The following is a 12,533-nucleotide window of genomic DNA, read 5'->3' as shown; positions in this document are numbered from 1 at the left end:
CAAGACTTTGAAAGAAAGAAGAATAGTCTCACTAAAGGAGCTAACCAGCAACTACTATTTTTTGTCTACAATCCTTTCTGTATGTATTTGGACACAGTTACATTCTCACTCTGTGGAGCTTATCTATGGTTTCTTGAGCTGACTTCATCTCTGCCGTCTTTTCATTCTAATTAACTTATTTCTTCCTTCTGGTTTCAAGACTCACTGAGGAATAGGATTAAGTTTCAGACTGGAGAGATGTTAAGAAAAAAATGTAGAAGGATGGATTTTGTGGCATATTAGATACAAACTGTCCATTTTGGTCTCAATCTGAGCATGATACCCAATTAATCCAAGCTGCTTCCCTCCCCTTCCTGAACTGGTGAGGGCTAGGCATGCCATTACAGTGATGACATGTACTGTCCATGTTGGGATAACTGACAGACTGGGAGACAGGAGACTTGGGGCCAAATCTGGACCCACTCAAAAAGCTCTTTGTATCAATGGAGCAGTACAAAGAGTCCATAAAACTGTTGTAAATGGGCAGCCAGCAGTTCCCACAGTGTGGGGAAATCCTTGACTGGTGTCAAGCTGGCACAGCTGGCTTTATGCTAGCCCCATCACTAGCAGCTGTGCTCTGGAACAGGTGAGGATTTTGCCCTGGGAGTTCAGGCTGAAAGATGACATCTGGACTATGGTTAGAAAGAGTCAAAAATGAGAAACCAAGGAGGGAGAGGGAAGACATGACGCTGTGTTTGAGGATGTTCCTCTTACTTAAGAGAAGCCCCACATCTGTCTTTTAGACTTTAGCTGATGGAGGCTGACACAGCCATAAGTTTGCACATTTGGTCAAGTTAGGCAGCAAAGATGGACAAGGAAGAGACACAACAGATGTCCAAAGATACTGAGCAAGATACACTGAAAGGCATCCCTCCGACCTCTGCAGATGTTGCCCTGATATCACCATAGTCTTGTCCAGCGATCAAGTGACAGAAATTTGAGTGGAAAATGATGTCAGCCTCCTAGGGTGGGTTGGGCTTTTTGCTTTCATTTCTTCAGCAGTAGCAGCAGCAGTAATTCTTAAAAGAAACCTGTAACCCACTCTCAAGCGCTCCCAAAACTATTGACGCTTCCTCCTGAACAAGCAAAGAAACAAGGTCTCCTGTTGGTGGAGTTCCCTGCCCGGAGTCCTAATGGCAGCCCTTGATTTCTTGCAGACATTGATGAGTGCCACTCAAGCCCCTGTCTGAATGGAGCTACCTGCGCTGATGGCATCGACTCTTTCAAATGCTTATGCCTTCCCAGCTACGGAGGGGACCTGTGTGAGATCGGTACGGCCTACCTGGCTTCAGCTAATTTTACTAACAGCTGCACCCCCCAAAAAAAACTTAACCCCACCAATCCTGTCCTCATCTCAATAAGCTAACTCCTAACAGCAGATAAAATGCATCTTAATGGGAAAAAGATTAAGCTGTTTGCTTACAAGTGATGATTATTTTCTGATCACAACACCTTGTTTCTCTGGGAAATTTCTCTTAACTTCTAGGAGACAGTGGGAGCTTTAGGGCTCCTAGGGAACCTGGTGTCTCCTTGGCTTCTTAGAAAGGGAAATTATTCTCTTTGTTGTAGTTTTCTCTTCTAAAATTGCATAAAGGACATGATAGTGTGATACTGTTTGACATAAGCACAAACATGCTTTTGGATCAAAGAAAACCCTTCCAATCCACCTGTAATAATCCACCTGTAATAATCGGACAATGTCCCAGGCACATCTTCATGGCATGTGAACCTTCTCTGCTCCTCTGTGATTTCAGTGAAAGATGCATGAATTGAGCCATGTGAAATGACTGTGTTTCACTTTGTGAGGATTCACCCATGAAGGGCTTTCATTCACTCCTGTGAATCTTCTCCGTTTCCACCTGACCTCTGTGTCGTTTCCTCGAGCAAATGCGATTTTCATGGCGACAATGGCAAGCAGTGTGAATCACAGAGGGGGAAAATGAAATATCCTGTTTTTCCATCAGAATGACACTTTCTTGTGTGCACAAATGCCGTTTGTTTTGGGGGAGAAAACAAAGGAATATTTTGTTTTACTGCAAGTCCATGAAAGCCTGATTTTCTGTCAGTTTCTCAAGGAGGAAAAACATTCCTGCATTGCTCTACAAGGCCAGGGAGAAGCAGGTTGAAAAGTACTACCTGTTCACCTTCAAATGGGTAATAGGAAAGCGCATTTGATCTTCCCCTTCTCTTTCTCTGCATTTCTCTTTCTCCTTTTAATATGAGTGAGTGGAAGAGCTCATGAAAGGAGAGGAACTGATAGGAATGGCTAAGCTTGTGAGCACGCACCATGCAAGCTTCCTTCACTTACCTCTTCCAGTGTACCTCAATCCTGACCTTTAGCACCTCCTGCTATTCTGCTACAGGAGCCTCGCCTGAGATGAGGCAAGAGACCTCCTATAATATGGACTATTCCACCTAACGGCTGTATTGAAACACCACTCCAATGTTTGACCCAAACCTAATTTAATCTCTTCTCTTCATAACAGTTCATCTATTAATGGGACTTTGACATCAAGGGGTATCTTTACCCTGGATTATCCTGGGACATAGGAGAGCAGCCTACTGCCCTAAATATCAGTGAAAAAGCCCCCTTTAATACCCAACATTACTCCCAAGGTAGAATGTATAATCTACTTTCCCTTCTCTAACTTTTTTGATTCCCTAAGAACATCTATGAGCTCTAGCATTTTAGATGAGCTCTTCTGTGCCATACACACAAGTCAGTCATGCCTCTAAAGCCTGGAGAGAGTGCCACTTCATGGGATTAGATTTTACCTGCAACTGCTCTCCACATTTTTGCATAGGTAACTGCTATATAGGAAAGCCTCGCTTTTTTTGTTAGAATGTCCTACTGAGGCTGTGTATTGTGTTCCATCCCAACTCAGTGGTTGTGATAGTCTATAAAGGGGGTGTGACATAAGCCACCAGAAAAAGAGACTTAGAAAGGCACATTACGTACTCCCTCCCCTGCTCTCGGAGACGTGGTGGAGAAGATCCAGGTTTGTGAGCGCTCTCACAGCTCCTGCTCCCTAAGGTTGGTTCAGCAGAGATGGTCTGCTTGGTCTGTAGAGGAAGAAGGCAGAAAAAGAGAATTCAAAGGACCCACCAACTAGCCAGTCTTTGGAGGGTCAGACATTGAAGTCTGCATGGGGTTTGTGTGTACCGCTGGTTGAAGAGCTTCACATGAATGGAGTAAGAGGAATTGATGAGTTAAAGGGAGATGGGAACTCTGGAATGCAAAGGTGGACAATAGCCAAGGTGAGAGGTTTTTTTCATGAAAGTGGAATATAGAACATCTGCCCTGCATGGGGTTAGAGGGACATTTGCTGAGTGGCCAGAAGAAATAATGAAATCCCACCACCCTAGGCAACAAGGAGCTGAGAAAGGATGATAGATGGAAGAACTCTCTCTGCCACTGAAAGGCTGCTACTAAATAAATCTCCACTTGTCACTACTAGATCTTCCTTCCACACCAGTGCTCCTCTTCCTCATCTATGGGCTCATCACATCTCATCTGCCTCACAGTGACAGTTCCTCTCTGACTTTGTATCTTGTCTTGGCTGTTCTGATTCTAGGTGCTAGTCAGTGAAGGAGGTGATAAGAGATGATGGGACATAGTACATTCAAGGCCCAAAAGACTTAGTAATTCCATGGTTTGAGTGCAACTGCTTGCAATGCAAGTGTCTATCTGGAGGAGATGGTTTTATTATCATAATAGTATCTGCCCCAACTGTTGTCATTTCTGTATCTGTCCTTGTTTCTTTTTAGTTTATAGAATGTATTGGTATGACTTTGTTGGTGACAGAGAACAAAAGATTCCCCGAAGTGCCATCTTTTGTTTGTTCCTTTGCATCTGCTCTACCCTTTTCCATTTTTAAAAAAGACTGCTTTCTACTTCTCTGTATTTCCTGTCTTACATCCATCGCCTACATTTTCTCCTATATCCCCAAGGCCCGCACAGCTAGTCTCATAGTCCCTGTGGCCTGTGAGTCAGTTGCCAGAGTTTCTGTGGCCCCAAGTATTCATTTCCAGTGCCCACATTTCCTAATGTAGGGCTAATCTACCAGCTGATGCCCTTTCCTGAGTGTCTATTCCTTGTATGACCTGAGGAGAATCTCCCATACACATCCTCTCCACATTGGAACTAGAGCTTCAGTTCAAAAGAAACAATCCCCCTTGTTAAAATAAATTAAACTGGTTAATTTCTCTGCAGGGAAGAGGATAGGAGCTAACTTCCCTTTTAAATGCTTTCCCTTTCAAGCTCTGGCCCCAACCATAATATAAAGACCGTCAAATATTTTGTGCCTTTAATTTGCTTTGATGGCATTTCTCAATAATCACCAGCAATAACCACTTAAAGCAGGCAACAGATTTTTGCTTTTTTTCTACTCCTTTTTAAAAATATTTTCTTTAGGTTTTTTTTTCTGTCTCCCATATGTTAAGTCCTGCCCTGTCTCCCTTTTCTGTGATCTCACCAGGTTGCTTTTTCCATTTGAAAAGGCTCAGAATAGTGATGTAGCCAACTGAATCTAAACTCTTACCTCTCCTGCCCTTCGCTCCCATCTCTGATGCATGAGCACTGATTGTGGGGAGTAAAATTCAGGTTTTAAAGGTGAAAACTCTTCTCCAAGGCGAGCAAAATCAGCAGGACAGCTCGGGGGGAGGGGGGGAGTGGTGTTGTTTGGGGCTATTTCTCAAAGCCAGAGTCCCAGAACCTGACTTGGAGTCTGAAATGTTCAGGAATCTGTCTGTTAGATTTTTCAAAAGTGCCTATCACCATGTAAATTGCAGGGCCTTTAACCTACTTCCCCTCCATAAACTATTCCTTGGTTGCCTTCTGATCATTTTCCCGTGGATGTAACGTACAAAAATATCAACGTTTATTCTTTAGTGGGTGTGACCATGTGTTGTATTTTGGTTCCATGAATGCTTGGGCAGCCGAGAGGTGAGTTGGTTGGCACACTGCCCTGAGGCATGCGGTTCCCTTTCATTCCTTTCTTGTGTGTTTCAGACCTGGAGGACTGTGACGAGGGCTGGACCAAGTTCCAGGGCCATTGTTACAAGCACTTTGAACAGAGAGAGACGTGGGTGGAAGCTGAGACCCGGTGCCGGGAACATCAGTCCCACCTGAGCAGTATCATCACTCCAGAAGAACAAGAGTTTGTGAACAGTGAGTGCTGGGGGTGATGGCCAGGATCTGAGAGTGGCTGGGCACTCAGATCAGTCTGTCCATTTAGGGGTGGGGGTGGGCCGAGGTGGGGTGGAGCGTGTGGGGAGCAGCCCACACCAGAAGGAGCCAAGGGGAGCCAGTCTCCCCCTACCCTCAGCACTGGTGCCACTGTGCCCCTGACGGCTAAGAGGAGGAAAGGCAGGGAAAAGCCCTGCTGGCTGCAGGAGACTCTGCAGGGCTGGTCCTTGGGGCTGCCCAGGGCAGGATGCGTGGCAGCCCTGACTATCCTGCCACCCGCCTCTCCAGTCTGGGTAGAAATAGCAAGGCCTGCGAGTGAGTTGGGGTGGGAGCAGCATCTTCCTTACACTGGAGCCAGTGAGTCGGACACCCAGGTCAGGCAGCAGCCCCAGATAGCTCCAACCCAGAGCAGGAGTGGGTTTCGCCCCAGCAGCTAGGAGGAGGAGGCGCTGGAGGAGTCTGGTCACTTCAGGAGAGGGAGGAGTACCTCTCCGCTTTTTCCAGGGGTGGGGGAGCTGTGTTCCCTGCCCCCTGTGTTCAGAGACGAGAGCACACACCATGGATCCGGTTGGAGTGGGATCCTCAGGCAGCTGGGGTGGGGACCAGGACCCTGTTTGACCACGGTTCAGTCTAAGGGGATTAGGACCGGTGAAGCTTCTGCTGTGGTGCACAGCCTTGTCTGGGACTTCTGGGAACATGGCCTTCTGCTCACACCACCCATTTGTCCCTTTAAACGAATCTGAATGCCAGTGTGCAATTCCCTCACCCCCATTAGTGAGTCGGGGAGGCATGGGGGCCTGCAGGCGTGTGGAAAAAGTGGCCCAATTGGGGCCCAACTGGGGTCTTGCTCTGGGGCATCAGGATTAAACCATTCCCTTCGTGCTGTGGCCTCCCTCTCTGTGGCCTCGCTCTGAAGGGCTGATGGACCGCAAAGGAAGAGCGGCCCTCCGCCCACACGAGGACTAACACCTCCAACCAGAGTAGCCACATGGCAGCCCCTGGCATGGGAGCAGCAGACTGTCATGGGACGAATATGGCAAACTGGAGCCACCTTTACAGTGACACTCCACAGCATTGCCAGCTCAGACGCTTTCAGTTCCTAACTGAAGGAGATTTATCCACGTCACCTTTAACCAATCTGGCTTCATCAATCAGAACTACCCCTTGTCAAGCAACCCTTGATGTGGTCCAGATATAGACCATGTAGCTATGGAGTTCAGATCCTTGGCAGAGCCCTTTGGTGTCACCTGGACTAGCGTGGGAGAGGTGAGTGCTGGAGGGACTCCCTTTCCCATTTCTTATCCATCTCTCCCGGTTTTTCTTTTTCAGACTACGCCCAGGATTACCAGTGGATCGGACTCAGTGACAGGGCTATCGAGCACGACTTCCGCTGGTCCGATGGAAATTCACTCGTGAGTTGTGTGCAGGGGTAGGGGGGTCTTGTTTCTTCACTGAGAGTCATTTCAGGAAAGAACCGCCCGCTTCCATGAAAGCTTTGACTTTTTGTGCTGTGTCAGGACATGAAGCTGCTGCCTGGGGACAGAACCCTAGAGCCATTGGTATGAGCAGCTGGGACAAGTGCTGAATGGAGCCAGCCATAAGCTATTTTGGGGTCAGGAGGGACCGTCATTTTGTTCTCTGTTTGTACAGTGTCTAAAACAATGGGCTCATAGGCGCTACCACAATACAGATAATAAAAATACATGATTTCCATTAATGAGAGAGACAGACCCAGGAGGAAGAGAGAGAACCAGTCAAAAAAACAGAAGCAAGGGAGAGTGAATGAACAAAAGCAGAAGGAAAAGAGCCAAAAGGGAGAGAGAAGAAGCAAGAGGAAAGAGAGAGCTGAAGAGAACAAGGCAAGTGTCTTCGTAACTTAGAGGAAGGTCTTCTTATCTCTTCACAGCAATATGAGAACTGGCGGCCCAACCAGCCCGACAACTTCTTTGCCGCAGGAGAGGATTGTGTGGTGATGATCTGGCATGAGCAAGGCGAGTGGAATGATGTCCCATGCAACTATCACCTCCCTTTCACATGCAAGAAAGGAACAGGTGAGTTCTGGCACTATTCGTTTCTGGGTTGGGGTGTTTGTCCAGGCTTAGGCTACAACTATTAAACCTATAGCTCAAGAGCAGCCAAACTTTGCCCTACCAAGGGTCCCACTGGCAACTTGCTAGGGTGCTAAGGGCTATATATAATGTGGATCAAAGCAGTTTGCAGATCCCTTCCTCCTTAATATGCATGGGCAGCCTACGAGATGACTAGTCCCAGAAAGCAATGTGGCTTCTGCTTCGATAAGATGGAGCATTGCAAGCTGGGATACGTACCCTCCACGGAGTCCACCGGGCAACTGCAGGACTCAGTGGTCCACATTTTAGTCACCCCTTGACTCTAACAGGAATAAACACTGGCCGTAAACCCAGGAAACTTCACTCATTCCTCATGAACCTTAACTTTTGCACAGTGACCTGTGTAAGAGATTAGTACAGGAAATGAAGACAAATCCTATGTGGATTTGAAACTGCAAAGGGGATTTATGGAGGCAGAATTAGAATTTGGCCAGGACCCCAGTACGAACACACCTCAAGTCTTGGGAAAAAGAGCCCTGAAATCTTTAAGAAACATTCATGGTCAGGACCTTGGCTTGATGCGTCATCCCAAGGATGGTACTTCCAGCAGCACCACACCACCTAGCATTGTGCTGGGCCACTAGACTCCGTCCCTCCTACTGAGACACCCACCCACCTCTTCAACACAGCACTGTCTAGAACTGCCTGCAGCATGGTACTCCCTAGCACTGTACCGTGGGGGGTGAGTCAGTGCTGACGCAGAGCACCCACCACTGGGTCACTCTCTCTGCTCTTTGCCACACCTGAGTCCTCCTGGAAGGTCCCATATCCAAGCATTGATCCCATCCAGCCCTGGATCAAGCTGAAGAGGTGGTGTGACTGCAGAGGGAGTGGATTAACAGGAAGCTTATGGAGGGTGGGAATTGCCCTTCCATAGCTCACAATCTTCCTGTGAAACAGCCCCCAAACGTTCCCACTTCAAGGCCCCTGGGGGGCTGTACCACTCCCATTTCCCCTACCATCAGCCCCCACATCCCCCATTTGGAGCCAGTTTTTGCCCCTCTTCCGAGCCAGCCAGCAAAGTCTAGTTTCCCCCAAGCCATCCGCTCCCATCCACCAGGCCCCCCCAATGGCACAGAAACAACAAACGCCTTCCTGGCAGCAGCTTTCTCCTGCCTGACACTCATTGTGGTCCTGCCTTTCTGGAGGGGAGGGAATGAACCCTTTGGAACCTTGTTGCTAAGTTTCCCAGCCAGCCGCAGAATTTCAATATCCCCCGTGACTAAATTTCCAAGCCAGTGGTAACCGCAGCAGAATCTCAAAAGGAGGTTGGTTTGTAATTAACTGCCTTTTATTTAGTGCCTCCATCTAGAGCCCCGCAAACAAAGGAAACGATCCCTCCTTTGTTAGCTGCTTCCATAGCCCCTGAGTCTGGCTGACGGACGTGGCAATACAGCAAGTCAGGCCCGGGTGATGGCAGGCACTTAGCAACACTGGCATCAAGTGCTGGCATGTAAGAGATGCCAAACAAAGCTCCAGTGCAGAAGCCCCTTCCCTGTCTGGATCCAAGGCATCTGCAGGGAGATGGACATGCTGTTTGCACTGCAGCCAGGTGTGCTCACCAGCCTTGCAGTGCAGAGGCCTCTACCATCACTGCAGTGACTCAGACAGGCTGATGCTATATCTTTGTTTCACAAGTAATGTATATTCAGGGTCCCAGCCACTCAGGCTCAGCACAGAGCAGCTCATACTTCACCCCATGAAGTGCAGGAGCAGTGAACAGCACGCTAGCCATTCAGCCAATTCCTGGTGGGGTGGGAAATGATCCCTGTATATGCAGCTGCCCCTTTCCCCCCCAGAAGTGGCTGCATTTCAGTGGTTGGTGAAGCAGTCCTTGTATGTACAGCCTGTAAAGCACTTTGGGATCCTTTGGGACAAACTGCACAAAGGAAACAGAGTTGATTGGTTATTATTCCAGGGACTGTATGTGAATGTGGCCAGCTGCCCTGAGCAGCACGGTTAGACCCAAGCTGCTTGGTGTGCGGCTCTCACTGGCCGATTGCCTAGCAGGCACACATTGAGCTGCCAGTTGCTCACTGTCTTGCTTGTCTTTGTCAGTTGCCTGTGGGGACCCTCCTGTGGTAGAGAATGCCAGGACCTTTGGAAGGAAGAAGGACCGATATGAAATAAACTCCATGGTACGGTACCAGTGCAACCAGGGCTACATACAACGCCACATGCCTACAATTCGGTGCCAACCCAATGGCCACTGGGAGGAACCACGGATAGGCTGCATAGATCGTACGTATTGTTCCTCCTTCCTACTCTATGCACCATGGCCCCTGCAGGCCTCTGAGACTCCAGGCTGGCACTCAGCCAGGGCCAAGCTGTAGGAGTCCATGGGCTGATTCCTGGACACAATCCACAAGATACAGTGCGGGGGGCGGGGACTTGAATTCAAGAGTTCAGTCCCCAGAGGGGACTAGAGAGCTGTAGAGGCAACCTAACCAGGGAGAGCAGCAACTTTGCCTGACACACACCTCAGCCTCCCTGGCTGTTCCAGGTGTAGGACTGATGGCTTCTGAAGGGAGCTGCCTCCATTTCTTTTTAGGTGGAGCAACTTGAGGGACATGAAGGAGATGGGTGAGAGCCAAAGTGCAGGAGGAAGAGAGATACTTATGGCTCCCAGACAGGAGTGTCCTCCATCCACTACCTCGCCCACAGAAGAAGCAGGTTTCATGCCATTCAGGCTGGTAGGAAGGGACGCTTTCCCTCCCTGTGCCAGAGAGTCAAGATTGTTCTTTGTCTCAGTTAAAGCTCATGTGTTACCAGGATTATTGGATCTGACATCTCCCTGATGAGTCTGGACCACGGGGATCAGCTGGAGACTCAGCCTTGACTCTTCTGAGTCAGTGCAGCTGCCAATAGCCTGAAAGCTTCTGCCCAGTCAAAACGCCCCACTCCCTGAAGCGCTGGCTCCTCTGAGCCCAGGGTTCCTCACGGCTGTTGAGGAAAATGGGGGACAGCTCATGGGGAGGGGAGGAGAAGCAGCTAAAATGGATCTACCTGGGCTCCCAAGGAGAGAGAAATTTGCACTTTGGGGGAAGAAGTTTAAATGGTTTATTTTGGCAATATTCACAACTGAGCTAGAGGCACTGAGGGAAGGAGTGAGGAATGGGTGCATGATGGGGGCTCCCCTTAAAGGAGAGCTCTCTGAGACTCAGCTTAGCCTGTTTACCCAGCCCTTGTTCTCTGCATCCCACTCCTGCAATGAGGCGCTGAACAGAAGCAGGAAACATACAATATCAAGGAAGGGTTAACCCAAGAGCCATGCAACCGTGGGTTAAATTGGAATTATCCCCCTTTTACAGGTGGGAAGACTTAGGCACAGACGGGGGAAGGGATTTGCCCAATACCACACAGTGTAGCAGTGCTACAGCTGTGGACAGACCCCAGAGCTCCTGCCTCCTTAAACAAAATGTTTGGGTGCATTATGGGTGCTTGGGAGGGGCGGTCTCCTTCCTTGCTGGGCCATTGGTCTGAGCTGGTCTGACTGCCTCTATGCACGTCTGCCCACAAGGAGGGGGAAGAAATACAGACCATATCGGAGGGACAGCAGCAGAGTTGTCTCTGAACAGGATGCTTTTGAACAGGCCCCCAGGAGGCACCTGACTCTCTTTAAATTCAGTGTTTGCGGGGGGGACAGGGGCCGTCACAAAGTGCCCTGAAAACGCCTCACTGATTCCTCAGGTCCCAGAGCACCCGGGGCAAGAGAAGACCCGATTGTCTGGTGGCGAGCGGGCTGGCGCCGGGGCACGCGCTGCCCGGATGGCCAGAGGCAGAGCTTGCGCAGCAGCCCCTGCAGTGTTTTTCCAGGGAACGAGAGGCCTGGGGTGAGCCAGCTAAGGACAAGCAGGGGCTCTATAACTTTCTCCCAGTAACAAGGTGCCTTTTCTTCTCCTCCTCTTCCCGCAGCCTCCATCTACAAACGCAGACTACACAAGAGGAGCCAAAGGAATCGGTCGAGAACCAATGGCAGAGCCGCACAGACACCCACCCGTTAGAGAAGGAAGCGAGAGATTTTTACGGAAATTATATTAGCAGAGGCAGTTTCTTCTTCTTGATGTTGTTGCTTTTTTGTCATATAAGGAAAAAAATATATTAAAGAAAAACCCCCACCTTTGTGTATATATATAAAAAAACAAACCAACCTCAGCGCACCAAAGCAAAGGGAATTAGATTCCAGCGTTTTGACTAGCCGTCCAGTTCCAAATACCTTCGTGCCTTTGGGGAAGGGGTGGGAGGGTTGCAGAGGGCGGGTGGGGGGGTTAAGTTAAATAATAAAGAAGATTATTTTTTCCTGATTTTATCCAACAACAATGTAATTATTTCTGTTATTTAATGGCTGGAGTGGACGCCACCTTTGTTTTAGTTTAAAGAATCCTGCTGCTGCGGCAGTACGGCAGGGGGTGGTGCGGTGGGGCAGTCAATAGCTGTGAAGTGTTGCTGAATGTATGAGAGGGGCATGTAAAGCGGGGGAACGGAAGGGCTAGAGTGAGATGGAGGGACGAGGCGGGAGGGAAGCCTCTTGGTTTTGGCCCCTCCCCTCTCTCCCACCGCTGGTTCCCGGACGCCGAGTCTCCCCATCCCCAGGCTGCATGGCGAAGCAGCTCCCATCCTGTGATGGCGCGCTCTTTCTGGGGGACCGTGCAGGGCACCAGGGTTCCCTGCACCTATTTATATTTTTGAAACATGATGATGATAATGATGAGAAATGATAATAAAGAGAGAAAAATTGGAATAGTCTTTTTTTGGGGGTGGGAGGGGTAATTTAAATACCTTAGCCAAAGTCTCCAGGATGCTGGTAGGAGCCTGTGTGTGCGTATCCTGAATTGCGCTTTTGCTCATGACGAGGGGCGGGGAGACCCAGCCTGGGAGGAGAGCTTTGGGGTTTTGTTTTTGTAAAAAGCAAAAAAAAAAAAAAAAAAAAATCCTTTTTTTATTATAAGTCTTGTGCCTAAAATGAGAACCTGACACACGGCAGTGCCTGCTGCTGTCAGTGCTATTGTGAAACCTGGACAATAAAACCGGTTGTATTTTATTCTTCCTGTTACCTGGTGAACTGCGTGTAGGCAGCTGTGTGGTTGTGTGCCACTGTATGTTTGTGCGTGTGTGCTTGTGAAATGTCTGTGGTGTGAGTCAAGCAGCCCCTCTGTGCCTTACCTACACAGGCTGGG

The 12,533-nt window shown here is 49.0% G+C and overlaps 1 protein-coding gene across 2 annotated transcripts in view; it reads left to right on the top strand.

The window, feature by feature from the left end:
• Positions 1 to 12,391, top strand: part of ACAN (aggrecan) — a 79,312-nt gene extending 66,921 nt beyond the window's left edge. Inside the window, exons 14-19 of one of the 2 annotated variants that reach the window (XM_038419156.2) lie at positions 1,197 to 1,310; positions 5,051 to 5,209; positions 6,557 to 6,639; positions 7,134 to 7,278; positions 9,415 to 9,597; positions 11,272 to 11,581. In XM_038419156.2, coding sequence (XP_038275084.1) covers positions 1,197 to 1,310; positions 5,051 to 5,209; positions 6,557 to 6,639; positions 7,134 to 7,278; positions 9,415 to 9,597; positions 11,272 to 11,360 — 773 coding nt within the window. In that variant the 3' untranslated portion in view covers positions 11,361 to 11,581. Of the gene's footprint in view, positions 1 to 1,196; positions 1,311 to 5,050; positions 5,210 to 6,556; positions 6,640 to 7,133; positions 7,279 to 9,414; positions 9,598 to 11,271 lie in introns of both variants that reach the window. The other variant, XM_043493980.1, reaches the window with a different exon arrangement.
• The last annotated feature ends 142 nt before the right edge of the window (positions 12,392 to 12,533 follow it).

Source organism: Dermochelys coriacea, chromosome 10, assembly GCF_009764565.3.
Source record: "Dermochelys coriacea isolate rDerCor1 chromosome 10, rDerCor1.pri.v4, whole genome shotgun sequence".
Classification (NCBI taxonomy): Eukaryota; Metazoa; Chordata; order Testudines; family Dermochelyidae; genus Dermochelys; species Dermochelys coriacea.
This window is presented reverse-complemented; position numbering and strand designations above follow the sequence as displayed.